We start from the raw sequence: 16,499 nt of genomic DNA, 5'->3' as shown, positions 1-16,499 counted from the left end.
GGGGCCACACGACCGACTCCCTCCGCCCTGGGGAACACCCTCCCCGCCCGCCGGCTGGGCACAGCGCCTGCGCTACCGCCCGGGGAGGGGAGGCGGGTCGTGCAGCGGCCACGCCCCGGCCCCGCACTAAGATGGCGGTGAGGACATCACTCAGCAGATTTGGGTGATGTCACGTGACTAGTCGGAGGCCGCGGGGTTTTTTTTGTTTTCTTTTTCCGCACAACAGATTCGACTGAGGGCGGGCAGGGGAGAGTGAAGTGGCTGAGTGTGGGGGCGGGGCGGGTGGACGGAATCTGCTGTCCCCGACTAGAGCCTTGTTTACCTCCACGGCCACTCGTCTAGGACAAGATGGCGTCAGTCTGGGATGAGGCTGAGGTGAGGGGCCGGGCACCGGGTGGGAGGTTGGGGAGCGGGCGGGACTCCGAACTCGGGGGCACCAGCCCTGGGACCCTGGTCCCTACCCCTCCCCTCAGGGAGCCGCCCCCGGCTAGTCGAGTCGAGGTAGCGCCGTGTCCCGTCCCCATGAGTTCGGCTGGCGAGGCCGGGGCGTGAAGGGCCCTGGCGGCCGGTGACGGTGATTCTGTGTCCCCGCAGGACGGCGTTGGCGAGGAGGTGCTGAAAATGTCCACAGAGGAGATTGTGCAGCGAACCCGCCTGCTCGACAGCGAGATCAAGGTGAGGTGGCAGCGGGGGTGGGGGCTGTAGCTCCCCGCATAGCCGCTGTCGCTCTCCCCCGCCCAGCTCTGAAGGCAGAGCAGCGAGAGCGGGGGCTGCTGGCCAGGCACCTAGTTCTAGCAGTAGCAGAGAAGTCCAGCCGGGGGCCAGAGCAGCCCCTGCCCGTGTCCCCGTAGACTGGGACGCGCCGCCCAGGGCCGGTGGAAGGTCCCGGGGCTCCTGGGCCCAGCCCCCTGCGGTCACTGCTCCCGGAGGGCTCTGCCAGCCTGGAGCCGGGTCCCCCGACCAGGTAGCTCTTAAGGGCTGTGAGCAGCTAGTGCCCTGCTTTGGCATGTCCGGCTCCGGATTTTAGCCTCCGACCTGGCCAGGGGGCGGAACCACGGAGAGGGGCAGGGCTGCATGGGAAGGGGGACCCAGCCCCCCTAATTTTCTGTCTGGTCCATTTCAGCCGCCTCCCCCTACACACACCAGGAAGAGGCTGGTGCCACCCCTGGGAGGTAGCGCCCCATCCCCCACTGCTCTCGAGAACACCCCTACATCTCTACCTTCCCCCATAGGTACACCCACTACTTCCCTAGTGTGTCCCCATAGGAGGCCATGGAGTATGCCCCCGTTGCCCCATACACCACTTCCCATGTCCTACTGCTGCCTGCACTGCTCCTTTTATTTCTGTTAAGTGCTGCTGATGTACTGTACTGTGCTGCTTTCTGTTGTACACAAGATTCAAAAGGAGTCTGCAGTGTAAAGACAGGGATAAAGGAAGATGTTTTGGGAGACCTAGAGCCAGGACTGAATTTATGTTGATTTATAATGAAATGATGACGTGGGAATTATATTTATTAGAAGCAAATTGTTGGTCTCTGCACCTGGTACTTTACAAAGTCCCTGGAAATTATAAGATATAAATGGATAGTTAGCAAGTGAGGAACTGTGGCAGGGGAATTAGCAGGTGGGTTGCCAATGCCATTAATGTTGTTTCAAATTTTAAAATATTATATTTCAGTATTTTGCTGACACTTGGGAGGAAGGCCTGGGCTTGTAGACCATTTTGGAAGAAGTACATTTTCAAAAGGACTTTGAGCAGATTCTAGGTGCAGAGATGAGTGTACTACATAGGATATAGTTAGTTGAGAACAGCCAAGTAAGGAGTAAAAAGTCTTGAGTGCTGAGGGAGATAAGAAGTGGAGACATTGTTCCGGAGTTTGTAATAGTTCAAGGGGTTTGAAAAGGCTGTAGTTCTTCTAGTTCAAAGATCCCCAAACTGTGGGTGGGAATGTTTGGGGGCAAGGAAGAAGCACCACCCAGCTCTTGGCCTCAGCTGTTGGCACCATGCCTGCTGATTTGGGGTCCCAGCTGCTGGCCTCAGCTCCACTCTTAGCCTCTGCCCCATTGGCAGTTTGGGGATCACTGTTCTAGTTCAGTATTATCATTTGCAGTAGCAGCTTGAATTAGAACATAAGAATGGCCATACTGAGTCAAACCCACAGTCTATCTAGACCAGTATCCTATCTCTGACAGTGGCCAGTACCAGGGATTTCTAAGGAGGTGAACAGAACAAGGTAATTTCAAGTGGTCCAGTCCCTGAGGTTCAGTCCAAGCTTTTGGCAGTGGGAGGTTTAGGGACACCCTGGAGCATGTTACATCTCTGGCCATTTTGGCTAATAGCCATTGTGAATTTATCTAATTCTTTTTTTCACAACATCCCATGGCAATGAGTTCCACAGGCTGACTCTGCATTTTGTGAAGAAGTACTTCCTTTTGTTTGGTTTAAACCTGCTGCCTATTAATGTCATTGGGTGACCCTTAGTTCTTGTGCTATATGAAGGGGTAAATAAATAACAATTCCCTATTCACTTTCTCCATAGCACTGATGAATTTATAAATCTTTATCATATTGCCCCCCTCCCCTTAGTAGTCTCTTCTCTAAGGTGAACAGTCCCAGGCATTTAATCTCTCCTTATATGGAAGCTGTCCATCCCCATAATCATTTTTGTTACCCTTCTCTGCAACATATTCTAAATAATATTTACTGTTTAATTATCTATCCCCTTCGTAATGGTTCCTATCACTGTTAGCTTTTTTGACTTTCCCTGCAAATTGTCTAGATGTTTTCAAGAAACTATCCATAATGACTCAGAGATCTCTTTCTTGGGTGGTAAAAACTAATTTAGACCCCATCACTTTGTATGTATAGTTGGGATTATTTATTTCTTATCAACATTGAATTTTATCTATCGTTTTTGTCATCCAATTTAGTGAGATCCCTTTGTAACTCTTCAAAGTTGGCTTTGGACTTAACTATCCTGAGTAATTTTGTATTGTCTGCCAATTTTACCACCTCACTTTTCACCTCCTTTTCCAGGTCATTTATGAATATGTTGAACAGCACAGGTCCCAGTATGGATCCTGGGAGGACCCCACTATTTACCTTTCTCCATTGTGAAAACTGACCATTTATTCCTATCCTTTGTTTCCTGTGCTTCAGAAGAAGTCATAAAAGCCTGCTTAGTGCTCCTAGATGTGCCCTACTGTATGGGCGGGGGGAGAGGGCACTTGTTCCAGACCCCAAGTGCTGATCAGTGTGTGCACTGAAACACGTGGACAAAGAGCCCTTGTACCTTTAGCACAACTGTTGTGACTGTGCAGTGCTAGGAACATTGAAATAAATGTCTAATCTTTCGAAACATATAAAACAACATGCTCCCGTGTGCCTCCTAAGTGCCTCCTGATACTTCAAGTTCTGCAGATTAATTCTGATTTTGACGGCATTTCCTCTTATCCATTTGAACTTTGCCACTTTTAATTCTGGTATCTCTTGTTCTTGTATAGTGGAACAGAGTAAAGAGGAGCCTAAATAGTCCTCTGTGTATCAGAGTATTGCCACCAGTGTTAAGGTGGCAGAAATCTCTCCATCGAGCCCTTACTTTCTCTTACACTAAATGTGCAGCATGCTATTTTTCAGGATGGATTGATTTAAATCAAGGCAGTTTAAATTTCCAAGTGGAAAGCCTCAATTAAAATAATCAATTTTAATAAACTTTTCCATTTGTACTTCAGTTAATTTCTAAATAAAGTTGCAGTCTCATTGGTTGGTATAACCATTAAAATGTTGATTTACAACTAAGCAGAGCCTTTACGCTAGATTTACTGCATCTTTTTGCTAACTAGAAAGGTACACTGTAGCTATATATGTTTATTTTCAGATTCTTATCAATTGTACAGTTTTGGCATCTTAGAAAATGACGAATGATGCTCATTTACTAGATACTAACTTTTTGCTTATGATTTGTGTCATGTTGCATCAGGATGGTAACTGGAATTTAATTAAACATGCAAAACAGCATATAACATTTAAGGTTGCTTTCTTTAATAAAAATAAATGTTTTGGATACACAAATTGCTCTTATCAAAATGTGTTTCATATTTACAACTAGGAACAAGAGGGATTAAATGTAGTCAGTGAATTAAACTGATTATTTCAGGTCAGCCTGGGAAAATTTTCAAATATGACTAAGAGAATGTGATTGGAGTTTAAGTTCCTACTCTCCTATGTCTCTTGAATATGAGACAACAGTCTCCCAAGTTACTAGCAGATCTCATCCCCTCCCTCCTTGTTTTTATTCTGAGGCTGGAAGAGCAAGACAAGTTTTTTCCCTGGTTTTTTAATTCTTATCGATTACTCAGTTTTAAATGAATTAGTCCAAATGGAGAAAATATTCTTTCTGTGCCTTCAGAAGAGGTTACTGCTGTCAAAAGCTGGTTTAGCACTTCAAAAACATGTGTTTCATGTGCTTAGCTAATGCTTAGCTTAGACTTCCACCAGTTCAGTAGTGTGACCTTCTTTAAAATATTAGCAAACATGCATGCTTGAATGGTTCACCTCCCATCCTGCAATTTATTATGGTTGGCCTGATTGATGGGTGATTGTTAGATGCACATGTCATAGCAGCATCTTCTTCAGCAGTTAGACCTCTAACCTGGTACTTTGGTTTGAGAATATTAGTGAGAAAATGAGATGGAGTAAGTGCTTGATCAATCCTCTTCGTTATTGCCTGTAATTTAACTTTGTTGCAGGGTATTTCTGTCTTCAGTGTCTTGAAGTTTTTTCAAATTTTCAACAGCATTATCAATACAGCAGCAATCTTTCTGAATTTTGTCCATGACTATGGAAATAGGTTTAGTATATTCAGCATATCTTCTACATTTCTCTTTAGTCTAAGGTTGACTACTTTGGCTGTGGTAGTTCCATCTCTATCATGATTTCCTTCACAAATTGTCATCAGAATAGGCCAGTTCTTAATAAATAGCTTGAAACAATTAACCACTGAATACTATTGTACATTTTGGGGGAGAATTGGTTTGTATCCTCCTGCTGTCTTCAGTGATGCTGAAGCAAAGTGATTGTTACAGAAGTATTTTGCTATTTCAACGTTATTTTCCTTTATTCCTGGAGTTGTACTTAAGTCTTTGGCTAATAGATTAATCAAATGAATACCTCATCCATATGTTGTAAGTTTCAGGTTCTCTGCATTATTTTCTTCTATGTTTTTTCTCATCTTTGCTACATTTGCAGGATTGTGTGTGACAAAGCTATGCACTCGACACTTGAATTTTTGTTCAGTTTTTTTTTATAGTTTTTACTGCTATTTTTTATGTATTCTGTTGTATGGGGGCGGGGGCGAATTTCCTGATGTATCAGTTGTTTCTGTAAAATAGTAACCCTATCTTCTGTTGTCACACAAGCACATATTACTGGATCATTGTGCACATTGTTCCACCCATCAGGACTCAGATTAACAAATTTTCCATCAATGTCTTTTTGTACACTGTTCAATTTCCTTCTCATACACTATATCCAGCTACTATCTAGCAACGTCTGCTCTGCTGAGTGGAGTGTAGCTTGGTTGTAATGATTGAACCATGTCAGTGAAATGTTTGTTCTGAACAAGACAAAAGGGAGCACTTGTTACATAAGTCACCTGAGCAATCTATGGAGTCCAGCTGGAATTTGCTGGTTCTGATTGCGAACTCATTCATGGTTTTACTGGATGATTATATTGGTAATTTACTGTCTGAGATATGTTTGGTTGCATATGAAATATTAGACATTGCAGATGTTGGCTGTTCATAACACCATACATCTAAGCTGGCTCCTGAAACAAAATGGTGTGTGTGGGGTTTTTTGTTTTTTTTTTGTTTGTTTGTTTTGTTTTTTTAGTCACTGTTAATCCTTGAGTATTACTCAGTGTACTGCTTTAAAAAAATGAGATTGTAAATGAAAGATTCCTCCTGTTGCATCTGTTTGTACCACTTTTAAAATATTGTTGTTATAGACCCAGTTTTATAGGGAAAATAATTATTAAATTATAAGGATAATTTAAATCCATTTAAACCCTTGTCTCCTAGCAACATACCAAACAGCTTGGGGAAAAAACCCACATTTTTAAATGTTAAAACTCATAAATGCCTGGTAAAACATGACTTTTAAATAGGAAATCTCCAGGTAGGATATTTTATTATATTGAACAATAAAAAATCATTTCAGAAATCCAGCAATAACAGTGAAATGTAATTGATAAATATTCCCACAACAAACTAACATGCCAATTATATTTTGAACACAAACATTTTGAAAATCATAAGCAGTACACCCAAAACACACACTTATTATTATAATCTGTTCTTTATTAGCATAGTAGGACACAGTGGGCAGGCCATAAGAATGATGCAAAAATAAGCTTACTAATAGGTTGATACTAACAAACCAAGACTTCTGCTCATATAACTCACATGCCTTTTACACTGCTGTATTTTTTTAAATTTAACCATGAAGATGGAGGCAGTTGAGAAATTAATGGATTTCTGTTTGTATCTGTCTAGTAGATATTGAAGGAGAATGTTACTTGATGTGTCCAGAACCATCCAGAAACAAGGGCTATTATTTACTGGGTAGATCAGTCAGTACTCTCCAGCTCATGGAAAGACAAGTTTCTGTGGTGAGTGGAGTCATAAATATTCCTAATTTGAGAACTGAGGCAATCAGAGCTCAGGTAGGAAGAAGCTATAAAATAGGAGTCTGAGACCATCCAGGTGGGTTAAGTGATGATCCTGATAAGATACATGGTGGTGTTTCCTGGATTGAGAGGCCAGATTCCAATGCCTGTGACGACTTTGCCAGTTTCTTGTACTCAGTAGTACAGTCCCTGGGTCTCCCACAGGGAGATCTTAATATAGTACATGACCTGCTGTGCCATATTTGTAAAGCTTGATCTCAAAAGTTAGATGCTTTTCCTATATTCCTAGATTCTTTCTATATATAGTATCAGAGGGGTAGCCGTGTTAGTCTAGATTGTAAAACGCGACAAAGAGTTCTGTGGCACCTTATAGACTAACAGTCCGTTAGCTTATAAGGTGCCGAGGACTCTTTGTCGCTTTTTTCTATATATAGAAAACCAGCCTTTAACGCAAAGTTTTTGATAGAGGCTCGTGGTGTCAGCATATTTAATTTTTATTTAAATGTTTGAAGAGATTATAATAAATTTCAGTCTTAACATATTTTGTGTTATATCAGATTTTTTAAACAGGTTTATTTTAAAAAAGAAAACTTACGATAACTTAAATAACAAAACAATTTTTATCCACCCTACTATTTCTTTTAATATTTCTCTAAATCACATCTCCAGATGCTTGTATCCGGGGGTGCTGGAACAATTTGTATAGTGAGGGTGCTGAGAGCCATTGAACCAAACTAAACCCTGTATATGATGGAAACCACTACAAGCCAGGGGGTGCGGCAGCACCTCTGGTTCTAGCACCTATGCTTGTATCATGTCATAAGCAAATTTCTGTAGATTCACTGTAGCATAATCATACAGTGTTAGAAAATTATTAGGGCTGTCAATCACAGTTGACTCACGCCATTAACTCAAAAAAATCGCAATTAAAAAAATTAATCATAGTTTTAATCACACTGTTAATAAACTTCAATTGGTATTCTATTTAAGAATTTTTGATGTTTTTCTACATTTTCACATATATTTTGTGTTGTAATTGAAATCAAATTGTATATTTTTATTACAAATATTTGCACTGTAAAAATGATAAACAAAAGAAATAGTATTTTTCAATTCATCTCATACAAGTACTGTAGTGCAATCTTTGTTGTGAAAGTGCAATTTACAAATGTAGAGGGTTTTTTGTTACATAACTGTACTCAAAAACAAAACACTGTAAAACTTCAGATCTACAAGTCCACTCAGTCCTACTTCTTGTTCAGCCAATCGCTAAGACAAACAAGTTTGTTTCCATTTACAGGAGATAACGCTGCCCTCTTCTTATTTACAGTGTCACCAGAAAGTGAGAACAGGCATTTGCATGGCACTTTTGTAGCTGACATTGCCAGGTCTTTACGTTCCAGATATGCTAAACATTCGCATGTCCCTTCATACTTCAGCTGCCATTCCAGAGGACATGCTTCCCTGCTGATAACACTCGTTAAAAAAAAAGTTCATTACATTTGTGACTGAACTCCTTGGGGGAGAATTGTATGTCCCCTGCTCTGTTTTACCTGCATTCTGCCTTCTATTTCATATTATAGCAGTCTCGGATGATGACCCAGCACATGTTGTTCATTTTAAGGACACTTTTACTGCCGTTTTCACAAAACGCAAAGAAGGTACCAATGTGAGATTTCTAAAGATCACTACAGCACTCGACCCAAGGTTTAAGATTCTGAAGTGCCTTCCAGAATCTGAGAGGGATGAGGTGTGGTGCATGCTTTCAGAAGTCTTAAAAGAGCAACACTCAATGCGGAAACTACAGAACCCGAACCACCAAAAAAGAAAATCAACCTTCTGCTGGTGGCATCTAACTCAGATAATGAAAATGAGCATGCATTGGGCCGCACTGCTTTGGATGGTTATCAAGCAGGACCTGTCACCAGCATGGACGCATGTCCACTGGAATGGTGGTTGAAGCATGAAGGGACACATGAATCTTTAGTGCATCTGGTACATAAATATCTTACGACGCCGGCTACAACAGTGCTATCAGAACACCTGTTCTCACTTTCAGGTAACATTGTAAACAAGAGGCGGGCAGCATTATTTCCTGCAAGTGTAAACAAACTTGTTTGAGTGAGCAAGAAGTAGGACTGAGTGGACTTGCAGGCTCTAAAATTTTACATTGTTTTATTTTTGGATTCAGGTTTTTTGTACATACACCTCTACCCCGATATAACGCTGTCCTCAGGAGCCAAAAAATCTTACCGTGTTATAGGTGAAACCATGTTTTATTGAACTTGCTTTGATCCACCGGAGCGCACAGTCGCCCCCGTCGCCCCCCCCCCCCCCCCCGCCCCGGAGCACTGCTTTACCACGTTATATCCAAATTTGTGTTATATTGGGTCGCGTTATATTGGGATAGAGGTGTAATTCTACATTTGTAAGTTCAACTTTCATGATAAAGAGATTGCATTACAGTATTTGTATTATAATCAAAAATAAATATAAAGTGAGCACTGTACACTTTGATTTCAATTACAACATAGAATACAATGTATTTGAAAATGTAGAAAACAACAACAAATATTTAAATAAATGGTATTTTATCACAATTAATTTTTTTAATCGCTTGACAGACCTAAAAATTATCGTTGATGTAGAGCACTGTTGTGCTCTGCACTGGAGAAATGTCAAAGGAAACTGTTCCTTGCCTTGAGAAGTTTACAATCTAAAGATGGTGAATTTGAGGGAAGGATGAGTTTGCCATTGGATAGAAATCTGTTAATTCAGATCTAAGTAGACTCATAGAGATTAGTCGATATCATGGTGTTTTCCAGGGATACCAGCCTCTTCTTCTGGAGGCAGGAAGTGAGAGGATAAGGCAGCACTATAGATACCAAGGCAGAATTTGATTATTTTGTTCAATACAATCCACCAAAATTGTATTAATCTTTATTTTTAAGCATTTTTTCCAATTTTTATGCACTCACTGAGATCTCTCTGAGTTGCCTTCAAGGAGTTTTGTGCAAGAGGCGGGACTGATATTCCAGGCTGATCAACATTAACCTGTCCAGCATCCGGAAACTGTTTTAAAAGTGATTTTCAAATTCTCCAATCCCTAAATGCAGGAACAAGTGTGGGGCTTGAATGTGTCAATTGATGGGAATAAAATCTGAAAACAGTTCTTCCAAAACAAAGTGTTCTCCTCCCTTCAAATTCCTGAGTAGTTTTAGAATTCTTCAGACAGCATCAGGAGGAAATGATTTTGGGGGCACTGATGAGTTGAGATCAGAATGGTGAAGGGCTGTGTACCTCAATCCCTGAAGTCACACCATTTAGCCTAATCTGTTTTGCCCTAACATTTTCCCCTCCTTCTTCCAAACTGTCTCCTAGGATTCATTCTGATCTTCTGATTGTGTGGTGCATGTCTGTATTTATTTCTTTGTTCTGCTAAAGTTAATCCTAACTTGTGTTGATTTCAGATAATGAAGAGTGAGGTGCTGAGAGTTACCCATGAGCTGCAGGCCATGAAAGATAAGATCAAAGAGAACAGTGAGAAGATCAAAGTGAACAAAACCCTGCCTTACCTTGTTTCCAATGTCATTGAGGTGAGTGTTGTGCCCTTTTGGAGTAATGTTAGGAGTGATACCCTACTGGGTGCACAGCTTTTTAATTTTAAGAGGTGCCTTCACTAATTGGCTTGGGGGGTCAGTGGCTGGAGCAGAGAACTGTGTGTAGTGAATCAATGTAAGTTGGGACCAGTGACTTCCTCTTTTTGTTTCCCAATCTTTAAAATGGAAACAGTTAGCAGATATTGATGTGTAAGGCCTGGTCTACACACACTTGTTGTACTGATTTAACTATTTTGATTAGGGGTGTAATTTTTCAACTGAAATAGTTAGTGGTACAACATCCTAGTGTAGGTGCAGTTCCATCAGTATAAAAGTGATTATACTGAGGGCTGGCCTACACTACGAAGTTAGGCTAACCAAGCTACATCCCTCAGGGGTGTGAAAAATTCACCCCCTGAGAGATGTCATTAAGCCAACCTAAGCCATGGTGTAAACAGCACTAGGTCAACAGAAGAATTCTTCAGCCAACACTACCTATCACCTCTCGGAGGTAGATTTACTATAGCAACAGAAGAATTCCTTCTGTTGCAGCAATTGTCTACACTGAAGCACTGCAGCGGCGCAGCTTACTCCTGGGTGAATTATGCGCCACTGCGCATGCACAGAATTTATATCCCCCACAGATTTCTTTGCTTCCCCACAGAAAAATGACTTTCTGACAGGGAAGCAAAGGGAAGTCATAAGAGTGGTCATGTGCTCCTCCCCAGCAGTATGTTTTGGGTGCCCAGGGCAGCCAGGAGAGAGGTAAATCACGGGACAGGGGAAGGAGGGTGGGTCTGGGGAACCTCAGCCCCCCAGGATCTGGACCCCCCATGGAGCCCCCCAGCCTGCTTAGCCCCAACCACATTCACCTGGACCTCCCTGCAGAGTTCCATTACCGTTACACCCAGAACCCCCCAGCAAGCCCCTGTGCATCCAGATCTTTCCTCCACCCTCCCCAACCAGATCCTCCACTGAGCTGCCCGCACCGAGATTGCCCCGCACAGACAGAACCCTCTCAACCCACACCTGGATCCTCCCCACACTAAGCCCCTCCACACTTGGATCCTGCCTTGCTGAGACTGCCAGCCGACACCTGGTGCACTGGCACAGAGGGGCAGGGCCCTGGGGGTTTTCTGTGGCAGGCCCAGTCCTTGCACTGTGGCAGGATTATGTGCAGCCTCACTGCTGAGTCTGGGGGGTGGGAGCTGCACAGTGAGCTCTCACCTCTGTGAAGCCAGTGGCCTATGTTCCCCAATGCCATGCTGGAGGCTTCACATTTATTTGACAAATTTTGCTGAATTTTTAAATTTTTGGCACAGAATGCCTTCAGGAGTAGTAGCTGTACTATGCTGCTATAATGTTTCTAGTTAGTCATACCCTGATGTACCTTATTCCCCTTCTCTTATGGAAATAAGCTATAATGATGTAAGCATTTTTATACTGGTATAACTGCATCCACTTTAGGGAGGTTATCACTTTAACTATATCTGTATAGTTAGTGGTACAATTTTTGTGAATAGATGAACACTAAGGGGAATGTCATTGACCTAGCCTTAAGATTCTCTGAAGTTCCTTGCAGTCTTCTATAATTTTATTTCATCTGTGAATTTTGCCACCTGTCTGCTCACCTACTTTTCCAGATCAATATTAAATAAAACTGGTCCTTGTATGGATTCCCTGTTAACCTTTTTGCTTTGAAGAATCTGATCATTTATTCCTGCTCTTCTGTTTTCTCCATTATTTCAGCCCCCGCAGTTCAAAAACTGAGTCAGATGCCCGAAGACAGATTAAATCCATGTTTTTGTCTTGTGATTTTTGGACTCCTCCTGCCCAACTACAATTCTGTCCCTTTAGCCATTTTCTCATTCACAACAGTATTTTGACCTGCACCCCAACTACTTAGTTTCCTTAGTAGACTGTTTTGAGTGACTTTGTCAAAGCCTTTTGAGAGTCCAAATAAATTATATCATCTGGTTTTCCTTTATCTGTAATTTTTTGGCATGCTCAAAGAATTTTAATAGATTAGTGAGGCACAATTTTCTTTTCCAGTAGTTGTGCTAGTTTGTATCTGTCTTTCTCAGTGTTTCATAATTCTTTAATATTGTTTCAACCAATTTATGTGATAATAGCATTGGTTTGTTATACTGGAATGGGGGGGGGGGTTACAACCCCCCCTCTAGCCACCACTCCTGTTCCCCAGGATTTTGCAGTGCCTTCCCCTGTGCTGTTGCCTTGTTGCTATGACAGGGAGCTCTACTACTCAGGAAGCTCTAAATTCTCTCGGGTTTTAACTACAGGCATAATCCTACCATTGGTGGATGATGGTAGATAGTGGGATGTTTAGTTTCCCCTGCTTTTTGTGATTTTGAGCTAGGAACCCAATATCAGAAGCCTTGAGATGTGATCCAGGGGTGGGATGGTTAGACTGGCCTGATTCTGCTTCTAATGATATCTTTTCTTCTGGTCTTCAGCTACTGGATGTTGACCCCAATGACCAGGAAGAGGATGGAGCAAATATTGATCTAGATTCCCAGAGGAAGGGCAAGTGTGCTGTGATTAAAACCTCCACTCGCCAGGTAAGAGCCATGAACCTGTGTTGGTGTGGGGAGTGCTGGTAGGGGATCCAGCCCTGTTTGGTTGCTGTGCTTACATTGATTCCTTTCCCCACAGACCTATTTCCTGCCTGTGATCGGGTTAGTTGATGCAGAGAAGCTAAAGCCTGGAGACCTAGTGGTGAGTGGTTGCAATGTAACTGGCAAATATTGATCACATGGTGTTAGCCAGGAAATCTGGTATTTGGCTGGCTTAGATTCTCATGAGGAAATGATCTAAGCAGATTTTTTATAAGGCCTTGTTTGGACAAGGATTTAATGGTGAGATATTAGCATGTGTTAACTAATGCATTTGAAAAGTCTAGTGTAGACAAGGCACACTGGGCCAGATTTACAAAGGCATTTAGGTGCCTAAATATGGAGTTGGATGCCTAACTCCCATTTAAGTCAATGGGACTTAAGCACATAGCCTGCTTAGTTGTTTTTGTAAATCCCACTAGGTGCCTATGTGCATTTTTAAGTACCGAATACCTTGATAAACCCCTTGCCTTTATCATGTCAAGTTAAAGCCTAGACTCCTTACTAGTCTTTAATTCATCCAGACATTAAGAACCCGTCATGTCACAGAACTGCATCTTTTTTTTATTTATTTTTTTTTATTTTTTGTTTTACTGAGTCCTAATGCATGAGCTATTTACCTCTATAATATCCTGACCCGGTGTATCATCTGTAGGTGAACTATCTTCCTTGTTGCCTGAAAGGGCCTTTATCAAAAATGTTTCAGTCTAAGTTATTGCCTTTGTGTTTGCAGGGTGTGAACAAAGACTCTTACTTGATCCTGGAGACCCTACCTACTGAATATGACTCACGAGTGAAAGCCATGGAGGTGGATGAGAGGCCCACAGAGCAGTACAGTGACATCGGGGGGCTGGATAAACAGATCCAAGAGGTGACAAGCGGAGGAAGGGTGGTCTAGTGATTAGTCAGGGAATCCCCATTTCCTGCTCCTCCACAGACTTCCTGTGTGACCTTGGGCAAGACACTTAGTCTCTCCATGTCTCTGATCCCCATATATATAGTCAGGATAATAGCACTTCCTTACCTCATAGGAGTGTTGTGAGGATAAATACATTAAAGATTGTGAAGCACTTAGATACTATGAGTAATGGGGTCATAGAAGTACTTAGAATCCAGTCTGTGAATAACATGATCCCTACAGGTAGATTTCCCCCTGCATTTCAGTTTGGAATTGAGGCAGTCTGGATCCACGGGGTGGGAGGTTAGGGATTTTAGCTTAAGGACTGGATTAGCATCAGAGTTTCTGATGGAAAAAGTTTTCTTTTCTTAATGTTTTTCTGTCCTTGCAGCTAGTGGAGGCCATTGTCCTGCCAATGAATCATAAGGAGAAGTTTGAAAACCTGGGTATCCAGCCCCCCAAAGGAGTGCTCATGTATGGGCCACCTGGAACAGGGAAGACCCTCTTAGCTAGAGCATGTGCTGCCCAGACAAAGGTAAGAGGGACTGCGTGCACAGACCTGCCCCACTAGGGAGTAACAGAATTCTCCTAGGGCAGAGGTTCCCAAACTCTTCTTATTGCCTACCCTTCCAGATCTACCAGCTGACCGTGTACCCCTACCCTTCTCATCACTGATACTTTGTGTGGTGTTCTTAACATTACCTGTCTTTAGCCATCTGTCCATATTTCACTCTTATGTACAGATATAGTGTGACATTATACCACCAGAAAAAAACCCTGAGCAAGTTATAAGCTCAGTTAGACTGGACAGTTGCTGGGCAACTGAACCCGCACTATACGGTGATTGGAGATGAGGAGTCTGGATGTCAGCATCTCTGTGTATCTGTGTTCTCATTGGTACATCTTGAAGAAAATTAACTACTGTATTTTATTTAACAAATTCCCACGGAGTTTTAAAGCTTTGTCTGAGTAGCCTATTATGAAAATGCAATAAATAAAATAATCCACCATTACACAATTTCTCCCACTTACCCCCCAGAAATGCCTCATGTACCACCGTTTGGGAATCCCAGCTCTAGGGTAAGGCATGATAGGCTCCAACCTGTGCTGTGAAGAGAGCAGAGAGTTGGTGCAATGTGGGTGAAGGAGCTGTGTAACTGACTTGTTCTCTACCCTCCAGGCAACATTCCTGAAGCTGGCTGGCCCACAGTTGGTGCAGATGTTCATTGGAGATGGCGCCAAGCTAGTGCGAGACGCCTTTGCGCTGGCCAAGGAGAAAGCTCCTTCTATCATCTTCATTGATGAGCTGGATGCCATTGGCACCAAGAGGTGAGATCTGCAGGCCCTGCTGTAAGAACTGGAGTGAACTCCCAGGATTGTGGGGTAGGTGGGGAGTTTTAGGGTGCGTCTCTATCTGTGTGCAGTAAACCCAATCTAGTGGGTGGGATCATTTCAAAAGCATATTTGTTTCCTGTATGAATAATTTGATCCTTCCTGTCAGCTCAGTCTGTTGCAGAGCTATTGGGGCTGGGCAGCGAGAGCCACAAGGATAAGGATCCTATTTATTACCAGTAAAAATCAGGATTGCAGGCACCTACTAATGCTATTAACACTTATCACGCTGGCATAGACAATATTAACCCTTTCTGGCTTGAATGCAAATGGTTTGGGCCCAGTGAGACCCAAATGATGCCCATGTACATTTTGGAAGATCAAAACATGAAAGAGGGGGAGGGAGGCTGGTGTTGGGGCTGTATAAGTGGGATGAGGGCACCTGGGGGAGTTTCAGGCATGAGCAGAGTTGACTCAGTTTCCTGTATTCCTTCTCCAGATTTGACAGCGAGAAGGCTGGAGACCGGGAAGTGCAGAGGACCATGCTGGAGCTTCTGAACCAACTTGATGGATTCCAACCCAACACACAAGTCAAGGTAACTCTCTCCCTGCAAGAGGCAGCTCTGTTGTTGTTAAGCCACAGTGGGCTCTATGGGGGGGTTTCAAGCCCTTCATGAGGAAGGTGATCTCATGGCACAAGGGAGCTGGTGGATCCTGCTAGGCAGGGGAGCCCAGAACAGAGTGTCTGTCCCCCAGGAGCCTCAGGCTGATATTCTTGCTCCTCTGTAGGTGATAGCTGCAACCAACCGTGTGGATATCCTGGACCCTGCTCTGCTCCGGTCTGGACGCCTAGATCGCAAAATTGAGTTCCCGATGCCCAATGAAGAGGCCAGAGCTAGGATTATGCAGATCCATTCACGCAAGATGAATGTCAGGTACGAAAGAGGAGAAGCCCAGCTCATTGAGGGACATTATGGAAGGAGTACCATAAATCTTTGTTCCTTGAGCCTGGGGCTGGAGGTGCTCCCTCCCCTGTGTAGAGATTGATGCTGGGTTCTTTAAGGACACTCCACACCTTGCTGTTCAATGGCAGTGTGGGGTTTTATGGGTTTGTTTTTTGTTCTCTCTCTCAGCCCTGATGTGAATTATGAGGAGCTGGCTCGCTGCACAGATGACTTCAATGGAGCACAGTGTAAGGCTGTCTGTGTGGAAGCGGTGAGTATCGCTTACCAGCCTATTTCCTGCCCCCTCACCTTCTCACAGCAGATGCTAAGAAGGTGGAAAGAGGAAAGCTTGGGGTGGGATGGAGTAATTTATGACAGGTTGATGTGGTGCCAAGCCAGTGTTC

At 43.1% G+C, this 16,499-nt stretch overlaps 1 protein-coding gene across 4 annotated transcripts in view; it reads left to right on the top strand.

The window, feature by feature from the left end:
* The first annotated feature begins 268 nt into the window (after positions 1-268).
* Positions 269-16,499, top strand: part of PSMC3 (proteasome 26S subunit, ATPase 3) — a 35,585-nt gene continuing 19,354 nt past the window's right edge. For all 4 annotated transcript variants that reach the window (XR_008444699.1, XM_054025529.1, XM_054025531.1 and 1 more), the window contains exons 1-11: positions 269-375; positions 595-675; positions 10,160-10,285; positions 12,763-12,867; positions 12,962-13,024; positions 13,655-13,792; positions 14,211-14,354; positions 15,000-15,148; positions 15,651-15,747; positions 15,941-16,086; positions 16,285-16,366. Coding sequence is in view for 3 of the 4 variants with exons in the window: in XM_054025529.1 (XP_053881504.1) it covers positions 349-375; positions 595-675; positions 10,160-10,285; positions 12,763-12,867; positions 12,962-13,024; positions 13,655-13,792; positions 14,211-14,354; positions 15,000-15,148; positions 15,651-15,747; positions 15,941-16,086; positions 16,285-16,366 (1,158 nt within the window). In the remaining variant the exon portion in view is untranslated. The remainder of the gene's footprint in view (positions 376-594; positions 676-10,159; positions 10,286-12,762; positions 12,868-12,961; positions 13,025-13,654; positions 13,793-14,210; positions 14,355-14,999; positions 15,149-15,650; positions 15,748-15,940; positions 16,087-16,284; positions 16,367-16,499) is intronic.

This window comes from Malaclemys terrapin, chromosome 4 (assembly GCF_027887155.1).
Source record: "Malaclemys terrapin pileata isolate rMalTer1 chromosome 4, rMalTer1.hap1, whole genome shotgun sequence".
Lineage (NCBI taxonomy): Eukaryota > Metazoa > Chordata > Testudines > Emydidae > Malaclemys > Malaclemys terrapin.
This window is presented reverse-complemented; position numbering and strand designations above follow the sequence as displayed.